The sequence below is a fragment of the Mytilus edulis genome, chromosome 7 (genome assembly GCF_963676685.1).
Source record: "Mytilus edulis chromosome 7, xbMytEdul2.2, whole genome shotgun sequence".
NCBI classification, from domain to species: domain Eukaryota; kingdom Metazoa; phylum Mollusca; class Bivalvia; order Mytilida; family Mytilidae; genus Mytilus; species Mytilus edulis.
In genome coordinates, this window is record NC_092350.1 from 20,362,833 (window position 1) to 20,385,004 (window position 22,172).

General features: G+C 31.1%; 1 protein-coding gene across 1 annotated transcript; it reads left to right on the forward strand.

The window, feature by feature from the left end:
- Positions 1 to 10,204: 10,204 nt before the first annotated feature.
- LOC139480988 (uncharacterized) lies at positions 10,205 to 15,639 on the forward strand. The gene is made up of 4 exons (XM_071263988.1): positions 10,205 to 10,361; positions 12,129 to 12,241; positions 14,716 to 14,820; positions 15,326 to 15,639. The coding sequence occupies exons 1-4, from the start codon at positions 10,358 to 10,360 to the stop codon at positions 15,458 to 15,460; spliced, it is 357 nt and encodes a 118-aa protein (XP_071120089.1). The 5' UTR covers positions 10,205 to 10,357; the 3' UTR covers positions 15,461 to 15,639.
- Positions 15,640 to 22,172: the final 6,533 nt, after the last annotated feature.

Consider the following 22,172-nt stretch of genomic DNA (forward strand, 5'->3'; position numbering starts at 1 on the left):
GTGAGGAAAGTTTTCACTAAATGATGAAAAGGCAGACAGATTGCTGTTTATGAATCATTTATCATGGTGATGCAAGTTTACACTTAATACTGACAAACGGTCGACAGTTTGCTGTTTATGAACAATCCCTCCTATGGATGCAAGTCATTAAAAAAATATAGAATATAGACAATATGCTATATATATAGGAATAGTATTCAGTTTATAAATCATCCCTCAAGGTGCTACAAGTTTTCACTGAATAAAGATAGACAGCACGGTATGCATGAAATATTCCACATATGTGAATCGAATTCTCACTTAATACTGTCAACAGATGGACAGTTTGCAGCTTATTAATCATGGTGATGCAGGTTTTCAATGAATAGAACAAAGATCATCAGCATGATAGTCTTTAAACTTTCCACATATGTGATACGAATCACACTGAATAAAGACAAAAGGTAAACCTTGTGCTGTAAACAACTCTTATGGTGATGCAAGTTTTTACTTTATAACAAGGTAGATAGAATGCTCTCCTCATGATGCGAGTTCTAAATGAATGAAGATAAAATATGTCTTTAATGTGTTGAAAGTTGTCACGTCTGAATAAAGATTCAATGTAGACGGTGTGTTGTGAAAACACCATTCCTCATATATGAGACAAGATCCCAATGAATCAATGAATAAAGATTACATGCACCATCCATCATATGTAATGTAGGTTTCAACTACGTAAAGATAAAAGGAAGACATCATTACATACTATGCATCATCCCTCATATGTGTTAGTACATGCCCTATTTAATATACTCTTTCTCTGAATTAAAATATAAATACAAGGGTAAACGAAATTGAAATAACACTGTTAAAACCTTCGTCGTAACTATGTCAAAATCGTAACTTGGACCCACTCGAATCAAGAACTACAAATGTCAAATACACAAAAGCGGAATGCCTAAATATCGGGTCACGCCAAATGTTTTTAGACCTTAAGAAATATAGTAGCACGAACACAAATAACATGAATATGCGAAAAAAAAAGTGAACGAAAAAAACCAAAGAACCAAAATCTCTCTACTGAGAATATAAAGTCCATCAGTTATCATTTGTTATGTATACTATGCTATTCTTTTTTTTTTAGAACAAGGACGAGACGTTCTTTGACAAAACCCTGGCTAATTAAGTTTTTGTTCAGACATTGATGACGTTTTACAAAGTCTGAGTGTCCGCCTAAAGCTTTTCAATTTCATATGAGTTGAGCATAATAGAATATCATAGCTACGATACATTAATGTATTTAAGCAGTGTTGCATTAAATGATCTTAAAATGTTATGACGTGGTGGTAAAGGCTTGTAATGAGTTTGATGATGATGGTAATTAAGCTGTCAGTAAGGGAATATTTTTTAATATTCGAATTAGTTTTTCTTTCTATTATTGAGGTTGAATGTAGTGAACTCAATACTATTATATTATGCAACGATAATGTATTGGCTGTCATCTCAATATTTCCTTCTTCATCTAGACACTCTAGACAACGTAGTATGAACAAAAGTTGTGATGACAGTTTAATCGATACCGATATGTCATTATGGATGTGGTATTAAATATATAAATATTATGAGATAATGGGCTTAATAGACACGATACAAATATAATTTAATTTAATAGCTCATATACAAACTATATAGAAAGAAAAATATCATTAATGCTCTGAGAGTTACTGACAGTCTTATTTAGACGAAATGTAAGTCTGACGCATCAAGTTGTAAGCCTGGTACATTTGATAACTATTTACGTCATTATTTATAGAATAATATTAGATCGTTTGAGTAAATATCAATTTACTGTCATATTACGTTTAAGATGAACGTTGAATAGTAATCTGAAACCATTAAATGAACCCGAATAGTTGTAATAGCCTTAAAGTTTAGATATCTATTTAAAGGTTTATGACCGCTTTTGAATTATAAATATTTTAAAGTGAAATTATACCAAAACAACTAAAGACAATAAATAAAAGAGATGTGCCATTTTGTTGTTTTGATATATCAAAGAGAAACTTCGTTTAAAGCAATAACATTTATTGTTATATTGCATTTTTGATATTAAACATTGTATATGGGGATTGTGTGGCAAGTAAACCCAGTCTTTGATACAAATTTTCGTTATTAAATTTGAAAACATAGCTTACTCACTTGTTTGTCTATAATGTGCTTTCGTTTATCGTTTACAAAAAGTCTCACACAATATTCACATTCCAAAATACCTCGAGCAGAATCTCTTTAGCCGGACACACTCTAGAAGGTGTACTTGAGTTGTGCTATATGTATATTTGTTTGAACTACTATCTTAATTCATAAATTTGTTATAAGGACATCCTTACTAGCACTGCATGCAATTATCATCTATTTAAAAAGCACCGAACTGACAAATATTAGAGTACAAGGGGAAAGGCTGTGATTTTCTATGAAATTTCCATACGTTTAGCATTGAAACAATAAACGCATACATAATCCTTTATACCATTTGATCAATAATGCCAGACCGAAAACTTTAATGGCTGTTGTTTTTGTAAATACTTTTTTTTTAAATCATGTAAATGACTAAGAACTTACTGCTGAGGTGAATAATACCACCACCATCAGTATACCAGCAGCAATACTGAACCAGTGATTAAAAGGAAAATATCACTGTATTTAAAGCAAACCGTGGATTATCCTTTATCTAAAATAATCATACCGAAAACAATTCAAAAATTTAAAAAGCGAGGATATATAAATACTTGAATATTTGAGAGAAGATGTGCTACTAAAAAGGTTATAAAAAGAATAGCCAAATCAACATATGTTAATTCTACTGCTTTTTTTTTAATTCCATGCAATTTACCAACAACAAAATGATTTCTCGAAAAATGTAATGTAATACTTTCGACTAAATGTTCGTAAATTTTGAAATGCGTTGAGTTCATTGATTTCTCAACTAGAATTATTGTTCTGTGATTACTTTTTATCTTTTTATTGTGGCAATTAGCTTACCATGGTACATTTTACCAGTCAACAATCACAAGTGTTCAATACTTTATAATTATCTGAACAAGGTCTATATTTTGTATTGTTATTTTCAAATATCAAGAGGATTATTTAATCAAAGTAGGATGTTCATTTTTATTGTTTAGTGGTAAATAAATAATGAATAACATGTGCTAAGATCAGCTGTGTTTACATATTTCCATAAACGCCAACTATAATGAATGGTAAGTTCAGGATGTTCATCACTATAACTTGCCCAGTTACTGCATTGGCCAGTAACTGCTACTTTCATTAATTTCCTGTTTTTTTCTAATAAATCTTAAGAAAATGTCTGTAATAAGGTATACATTAAATGGTTATTACATGTCGAATTGTATCGGGTTTCTTTATTTCCTCGCTTTCGCCTGCGGGACTGAACATCAAAAGATACCTCTAAATGTTTATAATGTGATTTTCGATGAAATAGTTAAAATCATCTCAAAAGTCTTGATATCGTCATTATGACTTTTACCCAATCACAAGTAACGATTGTTGTTATCCATTCGTTTGATGGGATTCAGCTTTTGATTTTGCCATTTGCTATGGGACTTCCTCGAAGTTCTGTATTTTTGTGATTTTACTTTTTATCCTCATGTCTTATAGTTCAATTGTAATAAGAGGTATTGGTAGTATACTGAAGTTAAAATAGTCTGAACCAGGGGGGGGGGGGGTCAGCAATTTTGCAAGAGACGCGCCTGGTCACGCTCCTTTGAGACTCCGTGCGATTCCTTAACTTTTTGTTTTGACTTGATTTTTCTGCCTTATCTTATTATGAGATTTGAACATCGGTTAGCCACTGTTGTCTCAAGATAATTTAATTGTGGATGTAACATGTCTTCTGATTGGCTGACAGTGTTTTGTTTATTATCTCATAGACGTCATCAACGTTTCTCATGAATTGGAATTTAGAATCAAATTATTGAAATGACTGTAATATTTTTCTGTCTATTTACAATATCAATCAAAATGTGGTGTTCACTTTAAAATAAACCAGTACGCGGGTTATTCAGTGGGCAGAACCACATTTTTGATGTTATTTCTTCATAGACAGAAAAAAATATAACAGTCATTCCTTAATTAACACAAATCAAGTAAAAACAAAATGCAGAACGCATTGCATGATCACCGAAAGTAATGACTCCGGGTGCGTCGACAGTGTAATCATTTTCTATTTAATAATTGTCAGCTTTGTTCATGGTTTTGATAATTGTTACATATTTCATTTTTAGAATCGTTTGAAAGCAAATGAATGAAAAACAGAAGATGATTACTGTGTCGTAGTATTTGGTCTTACTGTATTTTGAGTTTTTATATTGTAGCTTATTTTCACTTTAAATGTAATATTGTTTTGTTGCGTGAATAATACTATGTAGATTTAAGATAGTCTGAAGGCCGCCTTTTCGAGTAAAAATATCTTAAAAGAGTTTAACTTGAGTGTTTGTCAAACTACTTAACACATATTTTTTACACAAACAAATGAATCCATGAAAAAGGGCTTGTTGACATAGTAATCAATTCTGCTTTGTTATAACTAAATGACATAAAAAACACACTTTAAATATCACGTGGTAAATTATTAAAAGATACTTCACATATCATATTTCCACAAATGATGTTGTAGAGTAATGATTCAACATTAACTGCAAGTATATATATGTATATAAATAAGAAAATTTGTAGGGGAAAAAGTCATTTAGTACTGGTAACATAAAATGGAAATATGAAGTTACGCTATTGGGATAGCGCTCGAAGATGAAATCGAATATGAATCTATTTCTAAAACAATTTTGAAATGTTGAATGTACAAATTAGTATTAAATTGTCGAATGTGCAAACTAATTTTGAAATTTCCAATGTTCAAATGTAGAGTTCTTTCAAAATAAGAACATTTAGTGTATATTGCTTAAACTTTAATACCAAATTAACATTTATGTTTTTCTTGTACAACATCATTCGGGTATTTGCTGGGTTTTTTTTTTTTTTTTTTTTGCCAAACTACTTAATGAATGATAAGTTAAGTGTTACCCATGTCCGTCTCTTCATCCGTCCGTCCTTTTATCCGTTCTTCTTCTTGACAGCATGAAGTTGTATTAATTTGTTTTTTAACTGCTTACTACATATGATGGTAAACATATGAAAGATAAAATCCCAAAGACGGCCGTTAGTCACGTTGTGTAATTTCATAAATAGGGTTTTTAAAAAACGAAAAGAAAAAAAGAGAAACAAAACAGCTCGTAACAGAAAAGAGTAGATTGATTCAAACGAACCTCATCAAAACGATGGGTGGGAATTAAGATGTATCGGACGGGTAATCAGTTCCAGTTAACCAATGCAAGTTGCACCCGTATTAAATGCGGGAACCAAGTCAGAATATAACAGTTGTTATCCATTCGTTTGATATGTTTGAGCTCTTGATTTTTCAATTTAATTATGGATTTTCCGTTTTGAATTATCCTCGGAGTTCGGTATTTTTGCGATGTTTTTCTTATTAAAACATTGAAGACTATAATTTGACCTATAATTGTTTACTTTTATAAATTGTGACTTGCATTGAGAATTGTCGTATTAATATCCATACTACATCTTCCGATATATAAGTTACAAAATACGGATAACAAGTCACAATTGAAAAAATAATGTCAAAACTTGAAAACCGTTTGAAACACATTTTTCTAACTGCTAAACTTTACAATTTCCAGCAATATTTGCATTGAATATCTTAGAATAACATACGTTAGGAGTGCGTTACTTTCTGTGGGAAATGTTTTATTGCTTTACAATTATTATATGTCTTTTTGATTACCGCTTAGATGTGCTGTTTATCATACTGGTTTTGTAGACTAAAAGTATGTCTATTGTACTGTTGTTTTTGTACAGTTTTATTCCGTTTGATTTCCGTTAAACGAAGTTGAACGTATGGAGGAGTGAGAGAAAATAAATAGTTTAACATGTTTATTTGAACCAGGCCAGAGTCAGCGAGTTCGTCAATTTTTGCTTTAAGTTATATCTAAAATGCGACGTTAGGACATTCGATATGTATTATACGTGAGTTATTGGATATTAAGAATACAATTGTATAACGATGGGACATATTTCACATCTTCATTATCTCCCCTTTACCACAAAATAAATCTCAGCTGCACAATACCTCAAAAGTTACGAAACGAGCTTATTCCATATGTTCTTGTTAGTTATGGATCTCCATTATTGTGAAGACAATACATGGTTTTACATAGAAAACAATACATTTATTATATAAATTAATAGAAAAAACATTCACAATCACAACAATACTGAACTCCGAGGAAAAAATCTAATAAAAATAACAAAATCCAAAGCTCAAATGCATCAAACGAATGGACACAAACTAACATATTCCCGACTTGGTACAGACATTTCCTGGTACCTTTTGTTAGCTATTTTTCGTATGTTTCTCTGTCCTATATGTTCTCTAGTAGTGCAGTCATTTTAATGTTATATTTAACATTGCCATAAGAGCGGGAGGTTTGGCATGCCATAAAACCAGGTTTAACACACCATTTATTTTTAATAAAATGTCCTGTATCAAGACAGGAAAATGGTCATTGTTATATTATAGTTCGTTTCTATGTGTGTGACATTTTAATGTTGTGTTTCTGTTGTGTCTTAGTTCTCTTCGTTTATTTGATGTGTTTCCTTCAGTTTCAGTTTGTAACCCGGATTTGTTTTTTTCTCAATCGATTTATGAATTTCAAACAGCGGTATACTACTGTTGCCTTTATTTCCTTAAGTAGAAAATAGTGGACTAAACCTGGTTTTATGGCTAGCGCATAAAATCATTATATTGACAACGATGTGTGAAAAAAAACAAACAGTCATGATAGGTACAAATGTCAAAAATAGGGATATAACAGTCAACATTGTGTTATTATCTTAATCACTATCAAAATAACCAAATAATTATGTTAAAAAAAAAAAAATACCAGACACTATTTATATCAGAATAAGTTATTTTCAACGATGTCAAGTGTTTAAATGGGATGAAAGTTAAATTATTCATTTTCAAATATAATGTTTTATAAATATTGAATTTTTAGTTAGATAAACCAAAACTATAAAAAAAAAACATCGGGTACGATACAAAGACATAGGATGCCTTTCAATGGTAAGAGAAGACACGACTGAATAGTTGAGATGATTGTTGTTAAACATTACAAAATGGAACATTTTTATTGACAGATGAACTTTAGCTAAACATTCAAATACAGTCATCTGAATATATATCAAATTTATTCGTTCATAGTGTGTTAATTTATGTTTTTTTATTGAGTTGAGCCTTCCAATTTATGTTTTATCGTGTGGTTTTCTATGATGTGATGTTATGCTATTGTTTCAGAAAAAGGGAGAAGGTTTTTACCATTAAAACGTTTAATCCCGCTGCAAATATTTGAACCTGTCCTAAGTCAGGAATCTGATGTACAGTAGTTGTCGTTTGTTTATGTAATTTATACGTGTTTCTCGTTTCTCGTTTTTTTATATAGATTAGACCGTTGGTTTTCCCTTTTGAATGGTTTTACACTAGTAATTTTAGGGCCCTTTATAGCTTTTTGTTCGGTATGAGCCAAGGCTCTGTGTTGAAGGCCGTACATTAACCTATAATGGTTTACTTTTATAAATTGTTATTTGGATGGAGAGTTGTCTCATTTGCACTCACACCACATCTTCCTATATCAATCTGAAAATTATTATATAAACCAGATTCAAATAGTGTTTTTTTTTCTACATTCATATTTGTCACTTTATAAAATATAAGTTATAATGATTGGATGTAAAATAATAAATACTACAAACAAATTAGCATTGCATTGAGTGTGTAGGTAAAGGTTATATTTTTGGTAAGCTTGCTGTCTAGCTGAAGCGTGACATCATTAAAATGTTAGGTAAACTTCCCATCATTAAGAGTAGACAACTCCGACAGATAAACAATATATCTGTCTGTAGGACTAGACTACTCCGAAAGAGGGTTAGTATACCTACCCTAATAATGACTTCACGGTTCAAGCTATCCAAAGGTACCACATTTACCTACACACTCCGTGTATTCTACTGTAACAATATTCAAAACCACACCTTAGTCGGTCATGTGTTAATAGTTTCGCTCAAAAAACATTCAGAGCTAATGACATATTACTCAATTAGCTAGAAGTAAAACTCAAATAATGCTTTTTCATAACATGCCAACTAGAAAATTGTTTGACTAAATGAAGGATTTTCTTATAGTTCAATTCCGTAAATGAACTTAATATCTTTAAACATATTGAAATATTTTTCATCTAGACTTTTTATATAACTATCTATCGTAAACATTATTCAAGACAGGCTTTCAAAAATCTTTTATTTATGATCAAACTTTTAAATTAAATGCTGAATGTTGTGTCATACTTAAATGCTTTAAGTATAATTCGTCCGTTTCATGAAAGTACAAATGCAGTTTAATGTTTAGCATGGTACAAACTTTTATTTTCGTCAACTAGCAGGATATAGAATTAATTACTCATTTCAAATTAAAAACATTTCAAATAAACCTGTTATAAAGTAGTGATATCGATTTATCATATGCGTGTGTTTTAGCATAGGAATAAGAATAATCAAGTGTTGTACTTAACTGCGTATTAAGTTTAATTTTCATATAAACATGTATATATTTTACAAAGCTTACAATATATCTTTGGCACTCTATCGTCAATTATAAATATTTAACAATTCACTCTGTACAAATATCTTTAAAATAAGAACATAATATAAGAATTCAATTTTTAAAGTATGCTAAGTTTAATCGTATTCTCAAAGTTCTTATAAGGACTCTTTACTCACTTGCATCGGTATCAATTGCGTTGTCAATTAAATTTCTATCTATCAGTTTGACTTTCCCGCTGGAATATTTAGCCCCTCTTTTGCAACATCGTTTGCATCAAACCCGGGGTAATTGACCTGTCCATCACTCCAGTCAGATATCTAAAAGTTATAAAGCGAAATAAAGTTGTAAGATGATGTAATGTTGTTGGATGATTTTACGCGTTGTCGGCTTTCCAGATATCACCCGATGATTGTCATATGACATGAGGCCATAGAAGCATTTTTAGGTCTCAAACCACCAATTCGTCTACTTTTATTAAGAATGTTAAGAAGTAGCTCTTCTCTAATAAGTGCTTTTGATGTCAATGTTTAATTCGTTCATTCTGACAAGACTTTAAACAGTAGTTGGAAATTGGCATCTTGAACTGTGAAACATGTTTGATTCAGGAAACAACTGGTTTCAGTAAAATTCAAATGTATAATATTTAAAAAGCTGTGAAAATTGAAAGATATGGTTGGATAGATAGGTATTTTGAATTTTTGGTCTAACACCTTAAGTATATTTGATGAAAATTAAGTTCTCGCCTTTTTTAAACTTCTAAACTGGGTTATTTATTTGACTAGCAATCTTTAAGTGAGACAAACATTTCTGTTTCATACATTTCATACTCAGGTTCATTCGGGAGCCACTTGTTGAGCAATATGTTCTAACCCTTCCGTAGTACTTGGGGTTTTCCCTGTTTTCGTTTGTGTTAATTTTGTTCAGTCATTGAGTTTCCTGTGTTGTGTTTTGATGATAGTTGTTTGTTTTTGTGTCGTTTTTTTTCCTGTTTTTTTTTAATGCAAATTATCGGTTCACCAGTTTATTTGATGACAGCATTGTTAGATAGAAGCATATTATGCTACATACAGGGACCATATAAGATCATACCGTAAACTCAGGCTGAATGGTCAACCTTACACAGTCTCGATGATGTAATTTGGAGAGAATGAACATTCGTATTCAAACTATAGGAATGTGTCCATTTTGTGAGGATTTTCATTTATTCATTAAATGTTCAATCAATGAAATAAAGACATGAGTTCTGTATACGAATATGACAGTTGTTTTCTATTCGTTTGATGTGTTTTGAGCTTTTGATTTTCACATTTGTTGGGGACTTTCCGTTTTGAATTTTCATAGGAGTTTAGTATTTTTGTGATTTTACTATTTTCTGAAGTTAATCTCGTTGAAATTTTTCTCATTAACGTTTACCCAACTTTCTGCGTCATAAATTTGTAGTACAGGTGAGCATAGTAAACAAGCAAATAAAACATACGGGTCTCTTTAGGGTTATAACAGGACTTCCGCATTTAAACTTATCAAAGAAGTTCATCAACAAATGCAGATTGCAAGAACGCAGATGTACATTTTGTATTAACTCATCACTTTGATATAGAAATAATATCATCAACATTTGGACTAAGCACTATGGGTAAATGAAAATATCTATTATTATACAATATCCCAATGTAATTCGTTAATCTTATCATTTTTTCACCAGAATTCAATTTTGTGTTTCAACTCAATTCGTCAGTTAACAGATATCACGATTGGAAGAAAGCAAAATCAGCTTTTTCAACTATAGATTATTATCAGTTTAAAACATTTTTACTTGTTCATTTTATTATCATTTAAACTATTTGAATTATAAGCAGTATATTTCTTTGTATAATTCGAATTCGGATTCTTCTTTTTCTCATTCTTAATCATAATTCCTATCATTGATAATATTTCAATTATTATTATTATTATTTATTATTATTATTATTATTATTATTATTATTATTATTATTATTATTAGTTTTATTATTATTATTATTATTATTATTATTATTATTATTATTATTATTATTATTATTATTATTATTATTATTATTATTATTATTATTATGATTATTATTATTATTATTATTATTATTATTATGATTATTATTATTATTATTATTATTATTATTATTATTATTATTATTATTATTTATTATTATTATTATTATTATTATTATTATTATTATTATTATTATTATTATTATTATTATTATTATTATTATTATTATTATTAGTTTTATTATTATTATTATTATTATTATTATTATTATTATTATTATTATTATTATTATTATTATTATTATTATTTATTATTATTATTATTATTATTATTATTATTATTATCATTATTATTATTATTATTATTATTATTATTATTATTATTATTATTATTATTAGTTTTATTATTATTATTATGATTATTATTATTATTATTATTATTATTATTATTATTATTATTATTATTATTATTATTATTGATTATTATTATTATTATTATTATTATTATTATTATTATTATTATTATTATTATTATTATTATTATTATTATTATTATTATTATTATGTATACTATCTTCTTCTATTTCTATAAATGTACTTAAATTTAAAGAGCCCATTGTGACATATTCGTCATCATAATGAGTATGTTTCTGCTAAACAATACATCGCTAACGACTAAATTTTGAGTATATCTATTATACATAAATAGAAATGTAATATTAGTTAAAAGTTTGCATTTGAAATGAACCATATACTTGGACATTTTTCAAATCGTACACCAGCTTTTTTTATATTCCAAATTATACTTTTTAATTCATATAAAAATTTTAAAATGCGACTTTAAATTATTGCGATTATAACCTGTCGCATTTTTCGCAATAATAAAAACATCGCAATAATAAACATTGCAATAATTTCTGAATGTTCAGTACTTTCCCAAAAAAATGACAGGAAATTACATGACATTGTGCTAGGAAACCCTTTATGAAACCGTATCGTTGTGTGTGACTTTGTATCTAACCGTGGTAATCCTGATATTTATCAATATTTTGTCGACACTTGTTTTTTTTTTGTTTTTGTTTTTTTTTGTTATTCCTTCCTACTGACATTTTATTCTCATGTACAGTTATTCTTAAGTATATCACATCTGTAAAGGTAAAATACCAATTCATACCCTCTGTCTTTGACTTGATTCTGCAAAGTTTAGTTTTAGTGATTTTTCACATTAATATTTACTAAGCTCTCAACAATATCCTGTGCTATTGCTGGTATTTAGGAATAAGTTGAACTTAATGGATTACGTAGTAGCGTGGTCTGCTTGATGAAATTAAAATCAATTTGTTTGCTTTCAAATAAATTACATGTTGTTCTACAGCTCAGCTTAATACCGGCAATGAGATTTTAGTAGATGTGGATGAACTACAACGGCAATATAAAATCACTTCCGGTGGCAATGAATGCTTTTCTAAAGAATTCCAAGCATGGAAGGTAAGGGCAACTTATATCGGAGTTCGCAAAAATACTTAAAACAGTATGACTTTCCTATCAGTCAATACCTTTCGTATCTTTGAATCAATATCATTCGGAGCATTTGAGAAAATAACGGATGATAATTCCCTATTTTTTTATATTGAAAGTTTATATTTATATAAACTTGTATAATATACTCATAGCGTAAGTTCCTTTACATTTTTTTTTTTACATTTAAACCCTTATATTCTTCAACCTATATATCTGTGAAATAACTGTTTCCAGTTAAACACATACGATATATGAGAAGCATTTAAATTAAAATCCTGTACCAAGTCATGAATATGACAGTAACTGTTGTTGTCCATTCGTTTGATGTGTATTATCATTTGATTCTGCCATTTGATAAGGGATTTTCCGTTTTGAACTTACCTCGGAGGTCAGTCTTTTTATGATTTCACTTTTTAGTGATTGAATTTCAAACAACTCTTTGGCACTCACACCACATCTGCCTATATCTATTTTCCCGTATTATATTCACATTTCCTCTACAGTTTGAGCGTTAAGTCTGACATTTGCAAATAGTTATTCTAATCTAGTTTTGCACTAACTACACTGTTTGTTTTTTGTAAATTTCCTGAGTATAAGGCATTATAAAGTACTGTATTAGATCGGTCATTAATCGGATATAAGGTTATTGTTAGATACATAGAACAGTCTTTAACACAAGACCATGTATTACTTTGAAATTGGGAAAATGGAGAGTGATGCACGTAAATCCGACAGCTTATGTGTCATCGAACTCAAAACTCCTACTAATACCCATAAACCCTAACTCAAAACATTGTCCTTATTCATATTTTACTTTCCTTCTTTCATCATTCAATATATGCATATATAAAAAAAAATGAAGATGTGGTATGATTACTAATGAGACAACTCTCCACAAGAGACCAAATAACACAGAAATTAACAACTATATATATGTTATGTAAACAGCACTCTCACAAGCAACAAAATTGTAAACACAAAGGGGCATACACAACCGGACAGTGCAGTCTGTCTATACCTGGTGAATGTCTCCGTCCGTCAATGGATTCGTTTCTATTACTACATCAAACCCATCCAACAACAGTTTTACAATATTGGTAAAAATAACTGTATCTTGAAAGAGATTTTTGTTGTATGAACACAATCAACATGAATTAGATAAAAACATCCTTAAACGAAAGAACTACATTTGATATTACAATAAATTTATTGTTGCTAAAATAGGCTTTAGACTATTCAAAAAATTTCCTGCCATACAAATTACTAAGTCATGAACATTTCATCATAACTTAATTACGATCGATTTTAGTCGTAAGATTTTTTTTGTGAAAAGAGCCATTTGTGATTGTAACATGTGGAGCACGATCTGCTTACCCTTTTGAATCACCTGAGATATCCCCGTTGTTTTGATGGGGTTCCTGCTGTTCAGTTTTTAGTTTTCTGTGTTGTGTTTTGTGAACTGCCGTATGTATTTTATCCTTTTTCGTGTTTTTTTACATGGCAATGTCTATTTGATTTCGGCCTCTGAGTTTGATCAGTCCTTTGGTATACTCGCTTCTCTTGCTCCCCAGTCATTCGTGAGTCACTTTTATAATAACAGTTTTGTCCATTTGAACTTACGGTGAACAAACTTATTAGAGGAAAATGTGTATGTGGTGACATCAAATATGTGTAGTATGCGGGAAAATATCGTTATTCTCCCCACACTAATTATGTAATAAAAGCATAGGCTTCTTTTAGAGGGCAGTCATATTATTTTTTAAATAAATAGATAAAAGAGGGACAAAAGATACCAAAGGGACAGTCAAACTCATAAATCTAAAACAAACTGACAACGCCATGGCTAAAAATGAAAAAAGACAAACAGAAAAACAATAGCACACACGACACAACATAGAAAACTAAAGAATAAACAACATGAACCCCACCATAAATATTGCTGTCATTTCTTTTAATTTTCAAAAGTCCTAATAAATGTCTAAACTTCAATTCTGAAACAAACTACTTTTTTAGTACCGTTCTGAAGTTAACTATTGTATTCAAGATTTTTATAATCAAACATTTTACATTAAATTTGACCCAAAGACTCAACACACAAGCCGACTGGACGGTGGTTTAGATACAATTTAAATCCAATGAGGTTTTTTATTATTTTTTTACGCCACTTTAATTACTCTTGCCTATAGCATGGCAGCCAACGTACTAGGTTAATACTCGTTCAATGTTGACAGTCTATTAATACTTGAGACAAACCAATTAAATTAATGGGTAACTGCGACTCCTCGTCAAGTAAATTGAAGAAATGTCTATTCTGCAACAAAAAATGATAGAACATGAATTGTCTAGTAAAATCATCAATTATCATAGTCAATGATGACTGAATTGTAAACCCAAAATCTCCCTACAATGATAATTTAAAGTCACAATTGTTTTTCTTTTAGATGAACCAAAAGAAAAAAGCAAACACTGATTATCTGTGTCTAGCACTTGTTGCAGTTGTCTGTTGTTTTCCATTTGGACTTTGTGCCACATACTATGCAGACAGTGTAAGTACTTTATTAGATTTTAAACAAATTTCGAAGTGTAATATTGTAAAATTGTATTTCATAAAACGAATAATCAAAATTAATTGAATAGATGTAGCATATGAGTTTTTACACGTTAACAATGTTTCTGTTGTAATTGAATTTACTTTGATAGGATCATTTAAACAATTTCTGAACAATCTAATCTCTTTTGTCTCAATGTTCTTTTTAACATCAACATGAGAGATGATTTCGTCTAAACAATTACAATTTGTGTATACCATGAAGGCAGTAAATCTCTAGTAGATGCTTCATGATAGTATATGCATGTTTTGAAATATTGAACCAATTATGTGATTGAGTTTACATTTTAAGGTTTTTTAAAGTTTCAATAAAAAGAAGCTCCATCACTTCGTCAATGAAAAACATCAAAAGGTGGAATAACCTATGTAAGCATATGGTTAAGGTTAATAGGGCAAAAGTATAATCAATTTGAAAGTTAATTGAACCAAACAATTATTTATAGGCAAACAAGGACAGGAAAAATGGAAAATATGAAGACGCAAAAGAGAAGAATCATATGGCTTTTGGTTTGATTATTGCAGCGTATAGTTTTGGAGTTATTGGTGCCTTCATAATAGGAACAATGCATCTCATGTAATAAGGACCATCAAGTGGAGAAAACATCAACCTATATTATATTACTATTTTTTATTTTTGTTTTGAATACTTCAGTTTTAATTTATAAACATCGTTTCGCAGATGAAGTTTTTCTTGCTTATTATCCATATTGGAGCATGAATATTCAATTATTGTTTTTAAATGCATGAAATTTTAAAATGTGTTGTTTTTATTTTTTAATTGTATCACAACGTTATATTCAGTTTTCTTTATTTTGCTGGTTTTTAATGCTCAATCACTCAACATTTAGTTTTCAAACACATGCCAGTTTACTCCATTTGATCTAGAATTGATTGATTGACGACTTTTTTTAATCTCGTCAAATTACACTTATGTTCATATGGTTAAAGATACACACAGAAGTGGTTTTGAAAGCGTGTGATTTGTGATTCCTGCATATCATAGGATGATTATAACCCGGTCCATTCACCCTGCTTTACCTCTTACAGTCGTTTTCCTATTATATCTGCATTATAACTGAACTTTTTTTCCACTACACATAAATATTCATATGTGACCAAATACTTGTTGATTGTATGTACGGTACCACTTTGTTACAGCGCTAACGAAACATAGCGTTAATATTGATATTGCGACTTCATTAGTTCTAAGACACTGAAGAGAACATGACTAATAATGGATTTTGTAGACTAGGAATTGCCTTTTTCTAAAGTTATATCATTAAAAATATTTCAAAAACAGACAAAATATATATTTTGATGTATGGCTTTTTAATGAATCTTTTGATAAATATACTTAAATATTCTAAAGATCTTTAAATCTTTAAAGAACATACCATCAAAGACTCTTTCATATTGCACTTTACACAAGCATGCCATATTCCAAAACCTAAAAGACAAATAGAAAGAGTTGGTTCTGCTTTGATTTATATTTAAGAATGCCCAACGTAGATACAAGTCTCTTGTCTTTGGGAGAATAAATATAACTTCGAGAAAAAAATGACGTTGATTCAAACTGAAAATATCAACATGCTTGCCTCTTGATTTACTATTTATTTATTACGTTTGGAGGAAGTGTTTTAACAAAATTAACGGCATCCCGGCCCCGTGGGAAGAAACTTTCTCCTTCTCAACAAAAAGGAAAGTAACTTATCAAATGGCCAAATCAAAAGCTCAAACACATCAAACGAGTAGATAACAACTGTCATATTCCTGACTTGGTACAGATATTTTCTTATGTGAAAAATAGTGAATTCAACCTGGTTTTAAAGCTAGCTAAACCTCTCACTTGTATGGCAGTTCTATTCCATTATATTGTGAACAAAACAAACAGAAATAAATGGTCAAAATGTCAAAAATAGGGGTACAGCAGTCAACATTTTGTTTTAATCTTAATCACTATAAAAACAAACAAATTAATAAAAAAAAAGGAAGCACAAAAAGGCATATAGACCAAGCATATAAGCAAAAAGTAAAGACGACAATACACAAATTTACCTTAGTAGAAGTACACAATGCCGTGATGTACATAGCCTAGTCATATATGTATCAAAGAAACATAATAAGGCATACAGGCAGAGCACATTAGCAAAAAAGTAAAAGACAAAAATTATAGAATTATCATAGAATAATAACACAATGACGGGATGAACAAGTACCGAGCCACTTAAAATGAATATCAATAAAAACAGACTAAAATAGTAAAAGCAATATTCATAAATACAAATAAAAGGATAGTATAACACGTTATAAAGATTATAAACAACGCCAGTACTCAGAATCTATATTTCAAGACCATCGTGTAGTATTTGTGAAGTTGATACGGAATATTTATCAATTAGGTCTTGGTACCTTCCGATGATTGTTTTTAGGAAATGGTTCATGAACTTACTACTCAGACACTGGTGACGTTTTACAAAATCTGAGTAGAAGTGGCAAGGTCTTGAATAATGAATAAGTTGGGAAATGTATATCCCATATACTGGTGAAGTTTGTATATTTTAATAAGGTTGGGGGATGGATAATTTCAAAAGTAAAAGCGTCTCGTTTGTAATTGATTCCGGAACTGAGATGACCGTATATGTAAAATTCGAGGTATAGGTCTAAAGATTTGGCGGAAGGAGCTGTGCTGGTTGTTTCTTTAATTGCACGTCACATATCATCGATTAAGCGAAAATAAATCCGGAAAAAAACTACAACAGAGGGAAATATATTAACTATGAAAGGAGAACAACAGAACAAAAGAAACACTGAACTCGACAAAAACAAACGCCAATATACATAGAACGTAATATTCGGGGCAAATGAGGGTGGGATTGTGGTTATAATGTTGTTATTTCGGTTTCGAATTTTGAGCTTTACTATTAATTACATTCTGTCCCTCTCCTCAAGAATGCCAATCTTTAAAACTTTCACCTACGACATAATTTCTGGGTTTACCGTTATGGCAAACGACTCTCCGTAGACAAAAAGAAGACTACTGGATTAGACAATTGGGAACTGCAACACCGTATGGCTGCAATGACAAAATTGATGGTATAGGTATTCTATCTAGTCCTTCGTGTAACTCGGTGAATGTGATGAATATTTTCAACTCGACTCCTCGACGTAGACGCAGTCATGGTCATCGTCATTATACATCACCTTCTCTGCATGATGTCTCTATTAATGACTTGCTGTCATTCATATAAAAGCCGTTAGGTATTCATCACATTCGCACGAAACTTTATTCATTACCCCTTTCAAAACTTCATTCTCTGTTCAATTTATGTTTGGAATCCCCTGTTACAAACCCTCATTTAAACCAATACAAACTTCAAGCTATAATTTCGGATATTGCAAGTCACAGACTTTTCAAGCCAGTTCGCATTGGAAAAGATGAAAAGGAGAAAAGATCTTTTCTAAATCTTTCCTTTGCCAACAAAGGTCTCGATGGCGTCAACCTAGGCAATATCCTTCATCATAAATTAGTTCAATCGAAAATACCTCCTTATTTCAAAGACCAGTCTGTACCAATAATTTCTTATACCTATACCAAACCTATTGCAACTAAAATTTTCAATTACAAGCGCGTTTTGCAGAATCTCGATATTGACGACTTCAAATCTAAACCTCCTGATTGCACTTGTGCTGGTTCTAAGTTCATATATAATCCTGCTGGCCACGTTATTACCGGTGACCTTAACATTGTTAATAACACTTCTCTACGAAATGTGTTATCGAAAGGTCCGAAATATCGTGAGCCTAAATCAATCAATTGGAAATACAACTTTAAAATTTTGATGGACTCAGCCGAGGATTATGCCAGGCAATGGGCTAAACATGAAAAGGAAGACGTAGACACTCTATCCGAATGGATTAAGGCAGTGAGGTCGTTAATACAAATCAGAATCAAGAAACTGAATGGATCCATCAATGCCCATGCTACGTCAATCTTTAAAGACCCAAATGTTGCTAAACACTTAGACGACCTCCATGATAAATATGTTGTTGTCCCCGCAGACAAAGCCCCAAATAACATCGTTTTTGTCTGTAAAAGTCACTACATTAATTGCTTGATAAACGAATTAGGTATAGACAATTCACTTGGAAACTCAACATATACCCTCACGACACTTACCAAAGAGGAAATCCTGGATAATCATAGGTCTGTTCTTTGTTCCTTTGGTATTTCAACCAAAGATGAAGAACTGGATCTTCCATCACTGTATTGGATACCTAAACTACATAAGTGTCCTTACAAACAACGGTATATTGCTGGGTCTTCCAAGTGCTCCACGAAACCTCTTTCTAAATTATTAACATCTATTTTATCAGCAATCTAAGACGGGCTTCAAAGTTATTGTGAAACTGCCTATTCTAGAAGTGGCTTGAATCAGATGTGGATAATTAAAAATTCCAAAGATCTTTAAGAGTACATACAATCTCTTTCATCTTGTAACAGTATTAAAACATTTGACTTTTCTACTCTTTACACAAGTATTCCACATTCCAAACTAAAAGACAAATTGAAAGAGTTGGTATTACTTTGCTTCATAAAAGAGAATGGCCAACGTAGATACAAGTATCTTGTCTAAGGGGGTATAAATCATACTTTGTAAAGAATCACTCTGATTCAAACAAAAAATTCTCTGAAACCGATATTATCAAGATGCTTGATTTCTTGATTGACAACATATTTGTAACGTTCGGAGGACGTGTTTTTCAACAGACTGTCGGCATCCCAATGGGAACAAACTGTGCCCCTCTACTTGCCGACTTGTTTCTTTATTATTTTGAGGCTGACTTCATGCAGGAACTTCTTAGGAAGAAAATAAGAAGTTAGCAATATCCTTTAACTCTACTTTCCGCTATATAGATGACGTTCTTTCACTAAACAATTCAAAATTTGGTGACTATGTGGAACGCATCTATCCCATCGAATTGGAGATAAAGGATACTACAGATTCAGTTAAGTCGGCTTCATATCTTGACTTACATCTAGAAATTGACAATGAGGGTCGGTTGAAAACAAAACTTTACGACAAAAGAGATGATTTCAGCTTTCCAATTGTGAACTTTCCATTTCTAAGTAGCAACATTCCAGCAGCACCTGCATACGGGGTATATATCTCCCAATTGATACGATATTCCCGTGCTTGCATTTCCTATCATGATTTTCTTGATAGAGGGTTACTGCTCACAAGGAAGCTATTAAACCAAGAGTTCCAAATATTGAAGTTGAAATCATCCCTTCGTAAATTTTACGGACGCCATCACGAGTTGGTTGACCGTTATGGAATAACCGTTTCACAAATGATATCGGATATGTTCCTTACGTCGTAACTACAATCCCCTTCCCTTTCATGAATGTGACCTACCGAATTAGTCTATTTACCGAATTTGTAATCACATAAGCAACACGACGGGTGCCACATGTGGAGTAGGATCTGCTTACCCTTCCGGAGCGCCTGAGATCACCCCTAGTTTTTAGTGGAGTTCTTGTTGTTTATTCTTTAGTTTTCTATGTTGTGTCATGTGTACTATTGTTTTTCTGTTTGTCTTTTTCATTTTTAGCCATGGCGTTGTCAGTTTGTTTTAGATTTATGAGTTTGACTGTCCCTTTGGTATTTTTCGTCCCTCTTTTATGGCAAACCTGTGTCACAAATGGCTAGGGATATATTCAAATTGTCATAGCATCACAAAACGCGATTAACAGACGATTTTGGACTTGCAATTAGAACACTATCAGTGTCACAAAGGTAAAAGTAAGTGAACCATTGCAGACCACGTAGAATCAATTACTTTTTAGCTCACCTGGCCCAAAGGGCCAAGTGAGCTTTTCCTATCACTTTGCGTCCGGCGTCCGGCATCCGGCGTCCGGCGTCCGTCGTCGTTAACTTTTACAAAAATCCTCTCCTCTGAAACTACTGGGCCAAATTAAACCAAACTTGGCCACAATCATCATTGGGGTATCTAGTTTGAAAAATGTGTCCGGTGACCCGGCCAACCAACAAAGATGGCCGCCATGGCTAAAAATAGAACATAGGGGTAAAATGCAGTTTTTGGCTTATAACTAAAAAACAAAGCATTTAGAGCAAATCTGACGGGGTAAAATTGTTAATCAGGTCAAGATCTATCTGCCCTGAAATTTTCAGATGAATCGGACAACCTGTTGTTGGGTTGCTACCCCTAAATTGGTAATTTTAAGGAAATTTTACTCTTTTTGGTTATTATCAATATTATTATAGATAGAGATAAACTGTAAACAGCAATAATGTTCAGCAAAGTAAGATTTACAAATAAGTCAACATGACCAAAATGTTCAGTTGACCACTTAAGGAGTTTGATTGCCCTTCATAGTAATTTTTTACCACTTTTTCGTAGTATTTTGTAATCTTTTACAAAAATCTTCTCCTCTGAAACTACTGGACCAAGTTTAACCAAACTTGGCCACAATTGTCATTCGCGTATCTAGTTTAAAAAATGTGTGGGATGACCGGGCCAACCAACCAAGATGGTGGCTATGACTAAAAATAGAACATAGGGATGAAATGTAGATGTTAGCTTATAATTCTGAAACGAATCAGACAACTGGTTGTTGGATTGCTGCCCCTGAATTGGTAATATTTAAAGAAATTTTACCGTTTTTTGTTATTATCTTGAATATTTTTATAGATAGAGATAAACTGCAAACACATCACTATCTGACACCAAAACACAATTTTGTCATGAATCCATCTGTGTCCTTTGTTTAATATGGACAAACACCAAGGTGAGCGACACAGGCTCTTTAGAACCTCTAGTTTTGTTAGTGTTTGTATTACACATTTTTTTGGTTTTATGTATTGTACATTGTTGAATAGTTTTTTTCATTATTAATTGTCTGCTTTTCTACGACCTATGATTTTTTGCATTTTTTGTAAAAAGTAAAATTAAAGTCATGAATTCTTAAATTAAAAAAAGTTTATGCATATGTGTGTTTATAACAAAATGGATAGTTTTCATTATTAGACTTATGTACATATACTTTTTTCTGATGTAAATTTTTTAATTTGTCCACATTTAAAAGAAGTTTACTTTTTTTATTTGCTTGCTTCCAGGATGCAATTCGCCGACATATTTTCCGTATACAAGTGACCTTAGCACGAGCCTTCTCATAAAAATCCGGTGATCGCAATACTCATGGAAATGTCGCTGAAATAAACTATTATTTGATTGTACATGTTATACACTTGCTCAATATCTATGCTT